Source organism: Suncus etruscus, chromosome 6 (assembly GCF_024139225.1).
Source record: "Suncus etruscus isolate mSunEtr1 chromosome 6, mSunEtr1.pri.cur, whole genome shotgun sequence".
Classification (NCBI taxonomy): Eukaryota; Metazoa; Chordata; class Mammalia; order Eulipotyphla; family Soricidae; genus Suncus; species Suncus etruscus.
This window is the reverse complement of record NC_064853.1, coordinates 7,029,790-7,045,717: the sequence shown is the minus strand read 5'-3', so window position 1 is coordinate 7,045,717 and position 15,928 is coordinate 7,029,790. Positions and strand designations below refer to the sequence as shown.

At 52.5% G+C, this 15,928-nt stretch overlaps 1 protein-coding gene across 3 annotated transcripts in view; it reads right to left on the bottom strand.

Annotated features, from left to right (window-relative positions):
* Positions 1–12,312, bottom strand: part of MFN2 (mitofusin 2) — a 31,045-nt gene extending 18,733 nt beyond the window's left edge. For 2 of the 3 annotated variants that reach the window (XM_049775310.1, XM_049775312.1), the window contains exons 1-4: positions 12,222–12,312; positions 10,806–10,940; positions 3,666–3,844; positions 1,483–1,618 (exon numbers count right to left, since the gene is read on the bottom strand). In XM_049775310.1, the coding sequence (XP_049631267.1) occupies positions 1,483–1,618; positions 3,666–3,840 (311 nt within the window). In that variant the 5' untranslated portion in view covers positions 3,841–3,844; positions 10,806–10,940; positions 12,222–12,312. Of the gene's footprint in view, positions 1–1,482; positions 1,619–3,665; positions 3,845–10,805; positions 10,941–12,108; positions 12,175–12,221 lie in introns of those variants that run through there. The other variant, XM_049775311.1, reaches the window with a different exon arrangement.
* Between the last annotated feature and the right edge of the window lie 3,616 nt (positions 12,313–15,928).

Genomic DNA, 15,928 nt, shown 5'->3' with positions numbered 1-15,928 from the left:
GGATGGGGGGGAGTAAAAAAGCTACCCTAGGGGCCAGAGTGGTGGTGCCTTGACCGCGCTAGCCTAGAATGGACCATGATTCAATCCCCCAACATCCCAAATGGTCCCCCAAGCCAGGAACAATCTGAGCACATAACCAGGAGCGTCACCAGGTGTGGCCCAAAAAAACAAAACCAAACCAAAAAAAAGGCCACCCTAGAGGAAAGCATAACAATCAGTAAACCAGGCCTTGGGTAAGGGATCACTACCCAAAGCAAACAATAGCTATATCTCAACCACGGCAACAAAGTATTAAAATAAGGCATACAAGTGACCAGGAATGTGGCTCGGTGACAAAGCACATACTTCACACGCCCGAGTCCTCAGCACTGAAACAAGGGTTGCTGGAGAGGGTCAGTTGGCACATCCAGATGCCCAGCCTCACAGAGCACCGAGAGCAGGGCCCACCTTCCGCCCACTCTCCTGGGCTGTCATGGGAGACAGGCAGAGCAGGGAGCAACAGAGCCTATGTGGTTTTTTGTTTTTGTTTTTGTTTTTTTTTGTTTTTGGGCCACACCTGGCGGTGCTCAGGGCTTACTCCTGACTGTCTGCTCAGAAATAGCTCCTGGCAGGCACAGGGAACCATATGGGACACCGGGATTCGAACCAACCACCTTTGGTCCTGGATCAGCTGCTTGTAAGGCAAATGCCGCTGTGCTATCTCTCCAGGCCCAACAGAGCCTATGTGATGAGAAGCACAGACGCCAGGACTGTCCACAGCGTCCATCACAACCCGCCTGAGGAGGTTCAGAACAACCAGGGCCCTATGGCTAGAGAGGAGACAAGCAGGAGGGACCCTGGCTAATGACAACAAAGACTTGCACCCACAGAAAGGAGCAGTTGTACAAGGCCTACCCGTGTGGGCGTGCAGAGACAGCACAGACCTCCCAGACACCGACCTGGGCTCCATACCCCGGGGTGGTCCCTGCACCAAAGGGCCCAGGCACTGAGCTGTCCCAGCCCAGTTGGCTGAGAACCAGCAGGAGTGGCCCCCAGGCCCATCAGCACCCGAGACTCCACGTGGTCCTCCTCAGATGTGGTATTCACCCCCGGCTGAGGCCTGTGTCAGGGGATCAGTCTGGCTCAGTAGAGCGGGAAAACTACCTTCCAGAAAAGGGAGCCTCCGATAGGAGAGTGGGCTTCGAAGAACACACAGAGCCGCCAAGAAGCAGCACTGTCTTGTGTCTTTTTGTGTTTTTAGGCTACACCCAACTGTGCTCAGGGATCACTCCTGGCAGGACTTGAGAGCATATGGGGTAAGGGGGTCAGAGCCTCTCTACAATGTTGCTCCATTGCGCTTTGTGTCTATCACAAGACTCAAAACAGCAAGGAGGCACGATGGGCTCTCACAGGTCTGTGCTCCTGGCCTCGGGGTGCTCATGCCCTGGCCTGGGCCAACACTGTCCTGTGGCGGGAAAGTGGAGTAAGGAGTTGAGGACTCACCGGCCAAAGAAGGCCACCTTCATGTGCCGCCGGGCCAGCACCTCACTGATGCCCCGGACTTTGGCCAGGTAACCTTTGACATCCAGAACCTGCTCCTCCGTGGTGACCGGGTCCAGCTCTGCATTCCGGTAGGTGTCTGGAGGCAGAGAGGAAACATGGTCATGTGTGTCTTGGGGTGCCACAGCCCACCCAGAGCTCCTGGAGGGCAGAAGGGGCCAGGAATGGGTGGGCGGGCGAGCTTACTACTTCCGGCCTTTGGGGCAGACCATGAGTTCTCCATCCTTCCCTCCCAGGAAAGGGGGGACAGATGTATTTGCCTCCCATGACTCCAGAGTCCAAACCACCAAGTGCTGAGATGGGGCTGGGCCTTGATGCAGTGAACCCCAAATGTTACCCACCCCCAATACTTCTGTCTCTCACTTGGCCACCACTGACACATTTTCCCTGCAGGCTAGGCATAGTTTGAGCCCTTTGCATCATCCAGTAGTCTGGGCAGACTGAGTGGCCCCAACACTGCGCTTCTGCCCAAGGCTCCGTCTTGTTCTGGCTGCATCCCTGTCCCCTTGCCACACCCCCATCCCAGACTACACTGCAATGGAGTGCTGGACGCATGCCTACTGAGCCTAAGGCTTTGTCAAGTGCCAAGCCCCAAGAAGCTTCTCCTGACCCCTGCTCCCGTCTTGTGTGTACACTCCACAGGACGTGGGACTTCTCCCATCTCAGCCAAATGAACTAGCTCAGGGGAGCATTACAAAGCCCTGAAAGCCAGATGTCTGGCTCCCAGCATTAGCTGGGGCCTGACATTCACAGAGATGCATGCACATAGGATGAGGCTGCACTCAGGACTGGGGTTCCATCGCTTCTGCACATCACAGGTGCAGCCCAAACCCCTGGATAAAGAGGTAAAGGGGTCGTCCCATAGGGGAAAAGAAGTGACTAGTGCCAGCTCAGACCTACTGGCGCTCCTCATCACAAACGTGCTAACAGCTCCCTACCCGCCGCCCACCCTGTCACCTAGAGGGGAGAGGAGTGCAGATCTACAGAGCAAAGAACACCCCAGTCTCATCCCCATACCAAACCGCTCCAGAGGACCACCAGGGTGCCCCCACCCCCAATACCCTCAGGCTTCCTGAACACCACTTGGAAGGACCCCACACACACCGAAAAAGAAGGGACATGAAAATGCCCATTCCTGAACTCCTGCAGGAAATGCCCCTAAATCCTTTCATGTAACACCTGTCACCACAGAGTGACTCAACTCTGAGATCAGTGTGGGCTCTGGGGGGTCAGCCTGGGAGGCCCACCCGACGCCAAACAGCAGCCCCTGAAATGCTGTCATGCCAGTCTCATGACCCTCACACTCAGGCTTGGGCCCAGGGTCTAGGTATGATGACACATGCCTGGAGTTGGGCTCCCCCACATCAGTGTGGGCTGCAAGTGAGGCAAGCAGTCTGGGGGCTCAGACCCCATCTACAACTGTGGTAGAAGGGGGCAAGGAACCTACAGGTCTCTTCTAAGGCACTCATCTACCTCAGAAGCTTCATCCCTGTGGGAGACGCTGCAAGGGGGACTGCAGGACCGGGTGGCATACAGGTCTGTCCTCATTGGGGGACTCCCAGCTGCAGCTACGCAGCACCAAAGGCAGGAGGTGAGCCCCTACGCAGTGACTGTGAACCTCTCCAGCTGTGCGTTCGTGAACTCACAAACTCCTGGTCCCACCTGAGCCCCATTTTTCTCAGAGGAGGCCACAGGCACCTGAGGCTCAGCTTGCGGGGGACATCACGGTTGACCAAGAGCAGAGGTCTGCGGAGCCGGCTGTGTCCCACTTAGAAACTAGTGGAAAAGGCGTCAGTGACGTAAGTCTCCTATTCATAGGCCTGTCCCAAGCTAAAAATACTGGAGAACACCCTTGGAGAGTAGCTACACCCCTGGACAGGCCTGGCACAGTGGCAGTGCCAAAAGCAGTCAGGCAAACACCTGGCATCAAGCACTCCCATGAGGCAGAATTCATCTAATCTGGGATTATAGGAAATGGAAACGGCTCAGCGGCTGGGCCCTTGTTTTCCTGGACTTACCTGCCCAGAAGGCCTGGCCCAAAGGCTCCTGAGGGAAGACCATGGCCAAGTGGGGCCTGGTGCTGCTGGCCTCACACCCTGGAGCCTCACACTTGGAGAATCTCTTACCTTCCAGGAAGGTGGCACTCTCCTGGATGTAGGCCCCCAGCTGCTCGAAAATCCCATTGATCTTCTTTTTGGCGGTGACAAAATGCTTGAGTGGGGACGCATTCACCTCGGCCATGTGTCGCTTGTCCTTCTTGCCAGTGACAATGGAGTTGCATCGGGAGAAGAGCAGGGACATTGCGCTGCAAGACAAAAGGCGCCGGAAGCTGAGGACAGCGCTGCCTGTGGGAGGTTGGGTGGGTGGGAGGTTGGGGGACACATGACCCAGCACCTCCAAGGTGAGACGGGGTACACATGGGCCAGTGTCTGCCCTGAGTTGCGGGCACTTGGGAGCCAAGTTCAGGCCCATGCTGCTCATTCCTGGCTGGTCAGACACCAACAAGTTCTGGCCCCCAATTCCAAGAGACCAGGAATCACCAGGTGACCCCAGAGAAGCCCCTTAGTGAGCCTTGGGCAGGAAAGCCAGGCAGAGACCCATGTTCTATAATGTACCCCATCCCCCAAAAAACAAACACAGTCAAGGTTCATCTGACCTCTCCCATTCACTCCACCACATAGCCCCAATTCCTAACAGGCCCCTGCCATGAGCCTCCTGTTGGTCAGAGGGAACATGGGGGCTCCTCAGAGGGTGAGTCAACACCCACGATATTCTTGGGAAAGTCACCGCTCGTGGGAACATGAACCTCCTCCTCCTCCTCCTGGACCAGCCCCCTCAGCTTGGGAGCAGAGGGGAAGGTTCGGGGTGGGGAATGCATTCCTGCCCGCCATCTCACACTCATCTCTGGTGCCCCTACTTTTCACACACTGACACGACATGTCTGAGTTGAGCCCCAGGTCTCCAGTTGAAGTCAAGAGGCAAACAAAGAGAGCAGGCATCACCCAGATGTGGCCATACCCAGATAGAGCTGATCCTGGGGAGCCTTGCAGGGAAGGCGAGTATGTGGAGTCGGTGCCTGGCCTCCACTCTGGCCAGTGGGTACCACCTGCCACTGAGTCACAGCTGCCATCTCCCCACCCAACCCAGTCTCATGCTTTCTCCCCGGGCGAGGAGTGGCTGAGTGAGCACATGTGAGGCCAGAAATGTCCTCTGTGGACCAGGGCTGCAGATAAGGGGTGAGCAGAAGAAAATCTCCCAGGGAAAAGTGCAGTTACTGGGAACAGGCTCTCAGGACTTGGTCAGGCAGAGAGCGGAAAATGGGAGAGAATGGCGGGGGGAGGAGGAAAGGAGAGGGAGAAAGGGAGAGAGGGAGGGAGGGAGTGAGAAAAGAAGGGAGGAAGGGAGGGAGGGGGAGGGGGCAGGAAATGAAAGGCAGAGAGAGCAGGAAATGGGAGTACTTGCCTAAACCAACCACACATCACAAAGTCACATGGAGGATAGCATCATATTTTCTCCCTTCCTTCTTGGTAATTCTGCCAAGAGCAGGAGTCAGGTCTCTTTTTTGTGTATGTGGTTTTTGGGTCACACCCAGCAGTGCTCAGGGGAAACTCCTGGCAGGCACGGGGGACCATATGGGAAGCCGGATTCGAACTGATGACCTTCTGCATGAAAAGCAGCCTTACCTCCATGCTATCTCTCCGGCCCCAGGGGTCAGGCCTCTTAATAAGAAAGCAGATAGAGGTGAAGAGACAGTACAGTGGGCAGGGAGCTTGCCTTGAGGGTGGCTGACCTGGGTTCAATAACGGGCACCACATACAGTCCTCTGAGCCCCACCAGGAGTGATTCTTGAGCAGAGCCAGAAGTAACCCTTGAGCACAGTTGGATGTGCAATTCCCAAAAAAATATAAGGGACAGTGAGAGCTGAGGGGAGCTGGGAAAAACCAGCTAGTGCATGGAATCCACTCCTGGCTGCACATAAGACAGAGAGAAATAGGGTGCCCGTAAGCAGAGAGGGAGTAAAAAGGAACTGGGCCAGAGCCTGGGAGGAACTACAGGGGAGAGATGAGTCAGATGAAGCTTGGTTTCAATTGAATCACAATGTACTGCTTCTGGGCCTCAAAAAGGGATGGACTATTGCACTTTGGAACCTCCATTACAAAGGCCAGAGCACTAGGACTGCAGGGAGGGCATCTGTCTTGCAGGTGGCCAACCTGGGTTCGCTCACTGGCATCCCATATAGTCTCCTGAGCACCATCAGGAGTGATCCCTGGGTGCAAAGCCAGGAGTCCGCCCAGAATATCCTCAGGTGTGACCCAAAGCAAAAACAACAACCACCACAAAAGATTCTAAGTGTGAGATGATGCTCTAAGTAATGCACTTGGCACTGAGGACAAAGGTGATTTTCCAGGACTAGAGCAATAGCACAGCGGTCTTGCCTTGCACACTGCCGACCTGGGCTCCATCCCTGGCATCCCGTATGGTCCCTGAGTGATTCCTGAGTGCAGACCCAGGAATAATCTCTGAGCACTGCCAGGTGTGCCTCCTCCCACAAAAAAAAAAAAGTGGGCCCAGAGAGATAGCACAGCAGCATTTGCCTTGCAAGCAGCCGATGCAGGACCAAAGGTGGTTGGTTCGAATCCCAGTGTCCCACATGGTCCCCCGTGCCTTCCAGGAGCTATTTCTGAGCAGACAGCCAGGAGTGACCCCTGAGCACCGCCGGGTGTGGCCCAAAACCAAAAAAAAAAAAGTAATCTGTTAAAGAGTTACATAAATTTTGTGCCTTAAGATTGCTTTGTATACTGCTAAGAAATGTTATAATGTACTACAATCTGGGGACTTGAGGGACAAAATAATTGTGTTTTGTTGTCTTAATTTTTTTGGCTGAAAGTTCAAAATTAAGGTGTCAGCAAGGGGATTTCTTTTGAGAATTCTGTTTATGGGTGATCGTCTTCCCACTTGTTCTCTAGCTTTGCATCTTTGTCTTCATAAAATAAAAGTTAAAAAAGAAAAAAGTAAGGGCCGGCGAGGTGGCACTAAAGGTAAGGTGTCTGCCTTGCAAGCGCTAGCCAAAGAAAGATCACCACAGTGGTTCGATCCACCGGCGTCTCATATGGTCCCCCAAGCCAGGGGCAATTTCTGAGCGCTTAGCCAGAAGTAACTCCTGAGCATCAAACAGGTGTGGCCCGAAAAACCAAAAAAAAAAAAAAATAAATAAAAAGTAATCTTCAAAGGTAGTTTTTCAGGGTGATGTAATACCTGATCCCAAGACACCCACAAACACCCCAGCAACCTCCTGGGCAGGGCAAACAACTCCACCCACCCATCCCAGTTTTGCACGTGGTCAGGGGGAACAGACAGGGGTGTGCCCGAGTCTGAGCTGGCAGTGCCCAGTCCCTGAAATGGCATCACATTCCCTGAGAGTGCTGGTCTTTGGAAGTCAAGTGCTTTTTATGCAAGCCCAGAGGCAGTGACAGTGGAGAATGCTGGCTCAGTGCGTGGCAGCCCAGGAGTCACAGCCCAGTGGCGCCTGGCCACATGCCCCGCTTCTTATACCCGCAAGCCCCGCACCTCTGCAACGAAGCTCATAGCACCCCTATGCTTTGCCTGCTCCGACTCCCTCACTCTAGGGCAGGAACTCAGGTCCAGGCTGCAGGGGCTGCCAGACCCATACCTGGCAGAGCAGGGAGTGGGGGGCTGTGGGGAGGAATGAGGTACAGGGCATGGAACTCACACCAGAAGCCAGTGCTCTGCCACACTAGCACTATCTCCCCAGTCCAGACTTCCGGTCATTTTTTATCTCCGTCTCCCTGTCTATGAGTTTTGCAAGCCAGCGGCAGACAACAAAGCAAGTTCCAGTTTTGCTCTCCTCCTGCCCACTGAGAAAGATGCTATGTGATGAGTGAACCCCTTTCCTGCCATCCAAAAATACAAAATTCCTCTCTGGGGGACTGAAGCGATCATACTGAAGGAACGCATTTGCCTTACATGCAGCTGACCCGAGTTTGATCCCTGGCGGCCCAAATGGTCCCTTGAACACCACCAAGTGTGATCCCTGAGCTCAGAGCCAGGAGTAAGCCCTGAGCATCGCTGAGTGTGCCCTCTTCCCACTCAAAAAAAGAAACCCACTTTGAGCATATCAAGCTTTTTCCCCTCTGGAGAAGCCTATGTTCTCTCTCTCTCTTTTTTTTTTTTCTTTCCTTTTTTCTTTTGGTTTTTGGGCCACACCTAGCAGTGCTCTGGGGTCACTCCTGGCTCTGAACTTTAAATTGCTCCTGGCAGGTTCAGGGGACCATATGAGATACTAGTGATTGAATCCAAGTCAGTCCTGGGTCAGCTGTGTGCAAGGCAAACACCCTACTGCTATGCTATCACTCTGGCCCACTGTATTCTCTTTTGAATACATTTCTCTGTCTCTTCCCTCATACCTCTCTAAATTCCTTTCAATAAAAGCTGTTTTGCTTCACTAAAAAAGAAAAACGCCTTAGTTTTATCAGCAGTTTCTTCCCCCTTTTATCTATCTGGTTTATGAGTCATACCTGGCAGTGCTCAGGGGACATTATGGAATGTTGGGGGGACAAACTTGGGTTGGGAGTGTGCAAGGCAAAGCCCTGCCCACGGTGCTATAGCTCTGGCCTCAGTTTCTGAATTCCTGGAGATCAAGGGTCAAGAGAGCAGAACCTTTCGGGCTAAGTGTTTCATCCTTCCAGAAAGCAAACAGATGTGGAAAAAAATGGACCAGAATGGCCAAGTCCATGCACACCAACTATGCCAGGGCTCTGCCTACCAGCTTCCACTTAAGCCCAGTGTGGTGGAGGAAGCTGAACTCCCCTCCCCCTTTGCCCCAGAAAGCTGTGATGGCCCACCCATATGAGGTTCGCTGCAGAGAGGGCATCAACCCTAATTCCAGCTCCAGCACCAACTGCAGTACCAGCTCAAGTATCAGCTCCAGCACCAGCTGTGGCAGCCCAGCACCAGTGATGAGCTAAGCAGCCTGCTTCCATGCTGCCCACTAAGCATCTTAGGGTTCCCAGACTCGGGGATTACAGCAGCTTTTTCCAAAGCAAGCTCCAAGAAATTCTAGCACATCCAATATGCTGTGTAAAAAAGGATTCCAGGGGCTAGAGCGATAGCACAGCGATAGGGCATTTGCCTTGCACGCAGCTGACCCAGGAGTGCCTCGGTTCAATTCACAGCATCCCATATGGTCCCCTAAGCCAGGAGCAATTTCTGAGTGTATAGCTAGGAGTAACCCCTGAGCGCTGGCAGGTGTGGCCCAAAAACCAAAAAAAAAAAAAAGAAAGAAAAGGAAAAAAGAGGGACCGGAGAGATAGCGTGGAGGTAGAGCATTTGTCTTGCATGCAGAAGGACGGTGGTTTGAATCCTGGCATCCCATATGGTCCCCCGAGCCTGCCAGGAGCGATTTCTGAGTGTAGAGCCAGGAGTAACCCCTGAGCGCTGCCGGGTGTGACCCCCCCTCCAAAAAAAAAAAAAAAGAAAGAAAAAGAAAAGAAAGTCATGAAGGACATAGTCTAGTGGGACAGAGACAGCACAGCAAGGGTGCTTGCTTGCCTTGCAGATCGCAAATCCCAGTTTGATCCTCAGCACACCCGTATGGTCCAGGAGTAATCCTGGCACATAGAGCCAGGAATCAGCCCAGACCACCACTGGGTGTGAAACCACCCCAATCTTTTTTTTTAATTAAAAAAAAAAAAGGGGGGCCGGTTCTGAGCGCATAGCCAGGAGTAACCCCTGAGCGTCACAGGGTGTGGCCCAAAAACCAAAAAAAAAAAAAAAAAAAAAAAAAAGAACAGGGGCCGGAGCAATAGCATAGTGATAGGGCATTTGCCTTGCATGCAGCTGACCCAGGACAGACCCGGGTTCAATCCCCTGTGTCCTATATGGTCCCCCAAGCCAGGAGCGATTTCTGAGTACATAGCCAGGAGTAACCCCTGAGTGTCACTGGGTGTGGCCAAAAATCCAAAAAATAAAAAAAAATAAAATAAAAAAGGATTCCAGAGGGGCAGAAGCAAGAGCACAATGGAAAGGGCATTTACCTTGCATGTGGCCAACCCAGGTTCACTCCCTGGCATCCCATATGGTCCTCCCAAAATGCCAGGGTTGATCTGAGTGCAAAGCCAAGAAGGGACCAGAGACATAGCAATGAGGTAGGCCATTTGCTGTGCATGCAGAAGGCTGGTGGTTGGAGTACCGGCATCCCATATGGTCCCTGAGCCTGCCAGGAGCAATTTCTGAGCAGAGAGCCAGGAGTAACCCCTGGGCACTGCCGGGTGTGACCCAAAAACAAAATAAAACAAAAGCCAAGAGTAACCCCCCCCAAAAAAAAGAGTAACCCCAAAGTGCCAAGGGTATATCCCCAAAACAAACAAAATCTAAAAAATACATTCCATAAAAAAAAAATTGGTTTGCTAAGGGGACCCCTTAACAATATATAAAGCATGTACTCACAGAAAATGTTCTGGGAGGCTAGATAGCTATAAAGCTACTGGCCTAACTTAACTCCACCAGCCCTGAGAAGTGTATCTCAAGAGATAACCTTTCTATGCCACAATCCCGAGGTTCACACACTTTGCGAAACGCTGTAGTCCTCCTGGCAGCCTCCCTCTCCCTCACAAAGTTGCTAGGGGCACAGCAGTAACAGGTGTTAATCAGAGAGCCACATCAAACCCAAGTGGACACAGAAGCTGCTCTCAGCGCTCCAAGGCCATCAAAAGCTTGGCCTCAACCTCACTATTAGTTGGGTGGGGGTGGGGTGTTAGGGATCTAGGGCAGAGGCAGTGCCGGAGCACGAGGTGTGTGAAGCTCCCAAGCAAGGTCCCTGAAGCCACACTACCTCCTTACCCAGTTGTTTGCACAGCCAACTCCTAGCAGGGAAAAGAAAATGGATCCGCAGACCATTCGCTGGGACAACGGGAACAGAGGAGAAGCTGAGAAATTGAAACAAAAGAGCATAAAAGGTGAAGTGGGGGAGAGCAGAAGCCCAGGAGAGCCACGAGTAGGAAAATCCTTTGCAAGGACTGATGTGGTAGCCAGCAAGTAACAAATAAGTGGGAGAGAAAACCTCTTCCAGAAGTCGGAGGCAACCTGGGCCCTCTCCAACCAGCAAAACCCTCCCTGGCAGCAGAGAACAAATTCAGCTTTCCAGCCAGGTTGGGAAAAGCTCCAGCTCTGAGCAAAGTCGATCCTAGCTAAAGGAGCCTTCGCCACACCCCAAGTTTGGCGTACCAGGTACCAAAGTCACCACTTACTTTCCAGGTAGTGAGAGACCTCACAGGATAGCCATGGCTGAAGTCACAAAGAAGTGCAGAATCTGCATTCTCCTTATCCGTAAGGGCTTCAGTTGGGAGGTTGGCTGTTGCTTGTGTGGCCTCCACCGATGCCAACTTGGAGGGGAAGAAAACAACATGTCAACAGACTGTGCCAAACACTTCGTCCCTAAGCCAATTGAGAGTCAAGCAAACTCATCCCTGAGGGCACCTTAGTCATGGAGGTACAGGGGAGCGAGTGAGGAAGTGCCCTAGGAAAAACAGCCCAATCCTGAGGGCATCAAGACTCGTGTTGCGCCAGGTGGTGGTGAGAAGCAGGGCAAAGGTGAGAGAGGAGAGGGAGGTGTGAGAAGTGGATGCCAGAGCCAGAGCCAGGAAGAAAGTCTACAGACAGAGGAACTGAGGTGAAAAATCGAGAGAGAAGAGAAACTTACTGAAAGCCTGTATGTGCAGGACGCTGTATAACTGCTTAATTCTCCCTTTAACCAGGCAAGTGCTAGGCTGAAATTTTACAAGACTTATCAAGCGGTTGATACAAGTAACCTCGCTGGGAACTAAGATACCCCATCCCTTCCTTGGCATCCCTCTCAAGTGGAAAGGGAGATAGGCAGTTCTTCTGCGAGAAGGATCAGAGAAAGAATTAAAAAACAAAGAAACAGGGGCACTGAAGAAATCAACTAGCAAGAAGGATGGGTACTTTTGGTTTCATGCATTTCAGCAGTTCATTCTCTGTATTTTCTGAGCTTTGTCCATGTGTGATCTGGGGGAAATGGGGGGAGACTATAAAACAATCCCAGGATATAGTATAGCGTGGAGGGAGCATGCCCTGCAAGAGGCGGACTCAGATCAGATTCAATATCCAGCCAACCAACCAGGCGTGATCCCTAAGCCCAAAGCCAGGAGTAAGGCCTGAGCAATGCCGGGTGTGGCCCCAACATAATAAAAAATAAATAAATAAAGGAGTTTTTGCCTTCCAGGCCCTTGCAGCAAGCCCCCTACACTCCCCCCAAAACATCACAAAGAAATCATTGACCATGTGAGAGGGCAATTGAGTATCCACTGGGAGGGCAGTGCAGGGCAGACAGGAAGGACGGGGGGACCTTAGCAAGTCCTGGTAAAGGTTGGGGGACAGAGAGGGATGGAGGAGGTGCACAAAAGGAGGATGGAGCATGGAGCATGGCCTTGAAGGCTGGGGACCCGGTTCCAGCATCCTGGGCCCCTCCCCTCCTGACCACCCAGGGCCCCATCGGCTAGGCCCAAACAAGAGGCTCCCCTCTGCCCATACCCCGAGGGCTCCTGGGGCCTAACCCTGAGTCCCACTGCCCCATCCCGGGGTGCTCGAGAGCCTCCACGCCGCGCCAAAAGGTCCCCAGCAAGCCGGCGCCCTCGCCCTCTCACCTTCACCTTCCCGGCCTAGCGGCGGCCATGATGCCTCCTACGTCATCAGAGCGCGCCCCCTGGGGGAGAGGCGGGAGGACGCGCGCGTGAGCGGGACCCCCCCGGAGGGCGGTTCCGGTTCCGGTTCCGGCTCTCGAGTGAAGGTGGGCTCCGAGGGAACACGTCTCAATCCTTCGAGTCCTTTTGAGTCAGGGAAGCGCCGCCAAGGAGCGTCTAGTAAAGGCGTCTAGGCGGGCTCGCGCGTCCCCAGATGATGATGTCAGCCACATGTGTCCCAAAGCATCATGGGAGTTGTAGTTCCCAGGCGCCTCCGACTAGCTTAGGCGGGACGGGGTGGGGCGGGGCCGGGGCGGGGCCTTGAACTGTCAAGGAGCAAGAAAACAAGGGCTAGAATGGGAGGCTCCTGGTTTTTGTTGTTGTTGTTGGCCCAGAGCCTGACACCAACCCACCACCCACCCCCAAAGACTTCTGGAATCCAAGCTGGCGTCTTCACTTTAGAGGAGAGATTTTTTTTTAAAGAGTTTCAGGCTTTTAGGGTGAGGTAACATGTAGGAATGCAGAAGCAAGCAAGGCCAGCTAGTTGCCCTTCAAGTGTCTTTGAAAAGAAATAGCAACAGCTGTGACTGTGCTGGGCACCTGACACACCTCCTTGTATTTAATCTTCCCAAGGGATCCCATCAGGCAGATTACTGGGCCTGATGTGCCAGGCACTAGGGCTCAAAGGATGGCCTGATGAATTGCCAACCTAGCCACTGTGGCTGCTGAGGCCCCCAAAACTTGGCTGATTGAATGGAAAAGGAATACAAATGACCCGTTTCCTGTTTTTATATGATACATAATAACGTGTTTTTAGGGTATATTCCCCCTTGTTTGTTTTGTTTTGAGGCCACACCTGGCAGTGCTCAGGGTTTATTTCTGGCTCTGGACTCAGGGATTACTCATGACAGGGTACCAAGGCATCAAACCTGGGTCAGCCACATTCAAAGCAAGGGCCCTATGCATTGTACTCTCTTTCCAGCCCTCAAGTGACTCACACTTAATGTGGCTTAATGATCACAAATTGCAGCGCCGGCATCAACGTGATTACCAATTATGGCTGCATAATAAAAAGTTCATAAAGAATCTCTGAACCTAACCAGAAGTGGCCTGAGGGGCTGGAGAGAATGCATTGCATGTGGGAGGCCTGGGTTTGAGCCCCACCACTGCATGGTCCCTTGAGCACTCCTCGGAGCAAACCCCCAAGCACAGAGTCATGAGTAGCCCTTAAGGACTGTGAGAGAAGCCCCCAAACAAGAGGCAAAAACCCAAATTCTGAACCTGGGACTAGGGAATTAGCTCTCAGGGCTGTTGCACACATGGCAGGCCCTGAGTTTCATCAGTGGCACTACTGGTCCCACATAGCCAGGTCAAGTAGCACCAGGGGTGGACCTTGCCCTGGGCCTGAGAACTTCTGGGTGGTCTCACACCCCAAAATCTCTGAATTTGTTTGGTGAGCTTCAGGTTGGCAAGCATGTGGAGAGAGAATAGAAGTGCTTCCTTCCTGCCCACATGCGTCCTTGGAAACCTTTCCATTTGTCTGTCCCTGTGGTGCACCTATTTTTGTTGTTGTTGTTTTTTGTTTTGTTTGTTTTTGGGCCACACCTGTTGGTGCTCAGGGGTTACTCCTGGCTGTCTGCTCAAAAATAGCTCCTGGCAGGCACAGGGGACCATATGGGACACCGGGATTCGAACCAACCACCTTAGGTCCTGGATCGGCTGCTTGCAAGGCAAACACCACTGTGCTATCTCTCTGGGCCCATGTGGTGCACCTTTTTATGTGGAACCAGAAATCTATTAAATGAGAGGAGAGGAAGTTGGGGAGAAGCACAGGCCTGTGGCAATTGTAGGATTCCCTGCCCCATCACCCAAGCACCAAGCTGGTGAGCCCTCAAACCAATAGAAAAAAATGTCAGGAAGGCATGAAAGAAAATAGTACAGCAGGTAGAGCACTTGCCTTGCATAGGACCCCCCCAAACTCCACCAGGAGTGATCCCTGAGTGCAGAGCCAGGAGTAAATCCTGAATATTGCTGGGCCTCAAAGTGTCAAAATGAGACAGGAGCAATAGAACAGTAGGAAGGGCCTTTTCCTTGCATGCCAACAACAAAGGTCCAATTCCAGCATCCCATATGATCCCTTGAGCACAGCCAGGAGTGATTCCTGAGTGCAGAGCTATAAGTAACCCCTGAGCATCACCAGGTATGCTTCCACCAGAAAAATAAAACTGTCAGGATTATATTCAACTGCTGGGATGGCGATGCTCTCAGAACTGCTGGATGTATGTAGTTGAAGGGCAGGACCATGTAGAAAAAAGCACTCTGTCTGGTATGCTATGCGACAAGCCAGCTCCAGAACACATGAGAGTCCGGTCTGCTTTCCACAGGATGCCCCTGCTCAGAGAACTAGTGGCCTAGAACCCAGAGGGCCAGACCATGGACAAGGGGCCACACCCAGGCACTGAGGCGTGGTGAGTCATGGATGAGGTCCTGCACTGGGACCTGTGACTCACTGCTTGGCGTGTCCAGCCCCAAGCTCCCTGGTTTCCCCCAAGGGATGGTCAGAAACTTTTTCTTTTTATAGTAGTCGTGGGGACCACACTGGTGATGCTCCTGGCTTCCTTCTGGCTCTCTCAACTCAGGGATCACTCTGAATGGAATTCCGGGAGCCATAGTTGGTGTCTGGGATGGAATCCAGGTCAGACACCTGCAAGGCAAGCTCCTTAATCCATGTACTTCCTATCCAGCCCTGTCTGGTGATTTCTCAGTAGACCTGAAAACTGAAAGATGGTAACAATACACATAAGTCTAAGATGCACACCCCCACAAGCACATAGCTGTGCAAAAAGGGGACCCAGGTGGAAGGCAGTAGATGAGATGGAAATGTGTGCTGAGGAGCTGCTGAGAGTCTCAAGCACTGCTGGGTGTGGCTCAGAAACTGAGAAGCAAGCATATAAACAAGAGCCTTGAGGGGCCGGAGCAGTGGCACAGAGGTAGGGCATTTGCCTTGCACACGGCTAACCCAGGACAGACCTTGGTTTGATCCCTCGGTGTCCCATATAGTCCCCCAAGCCAGGAGCGATTTCTGAGCACATAGTCAGGAGTAACCTCTGAGCTTCATGGGGTATGGCCCAAAAAATAAAAAAAAAAATTGTGCAAGAAGGGGTCAGAGAGATAGCACAGCAGCAGGGCGTTTGCCTCGAAGGCGCCCACCCAGGATGGACCCAAGTTCGATTCCCAGCATCTCATATGGTCTTCTGAGCCTGTCAGGAGAGTTTCTGAGCACAGAGCAGGAGTAACCCCTGAGCGTTGCCAGGTGTGGCCCAAAAACAAACAAATACAAATTGTGCAAGGGCTACACCTGGTGATGCTCAGGGGTCATTCCAGGCTCTGTACTCAGGAGATAAACCTGGTGGAACTTGAGGGACCATATGGGATAACAGGATAAAACCTGAGTGGGCTATATACGAGGCAAGACACTATACTATTGTTCCAGCTTCTTCTCTAGCATTTTCTCCTGGGAGTTTAGGCCAGTTGCTAGTTCTCTGTGCCTATCTCTTCCTCTGTAAAATGGAAAAAAAACAAAATCCTCCTGCAGTCTAGGTGGTTAGTGTCTGCCATGATCAATGCCCAGGCCCAGCAAGGGAAGGCACAGAGTCAGCTCTGACCAGGAA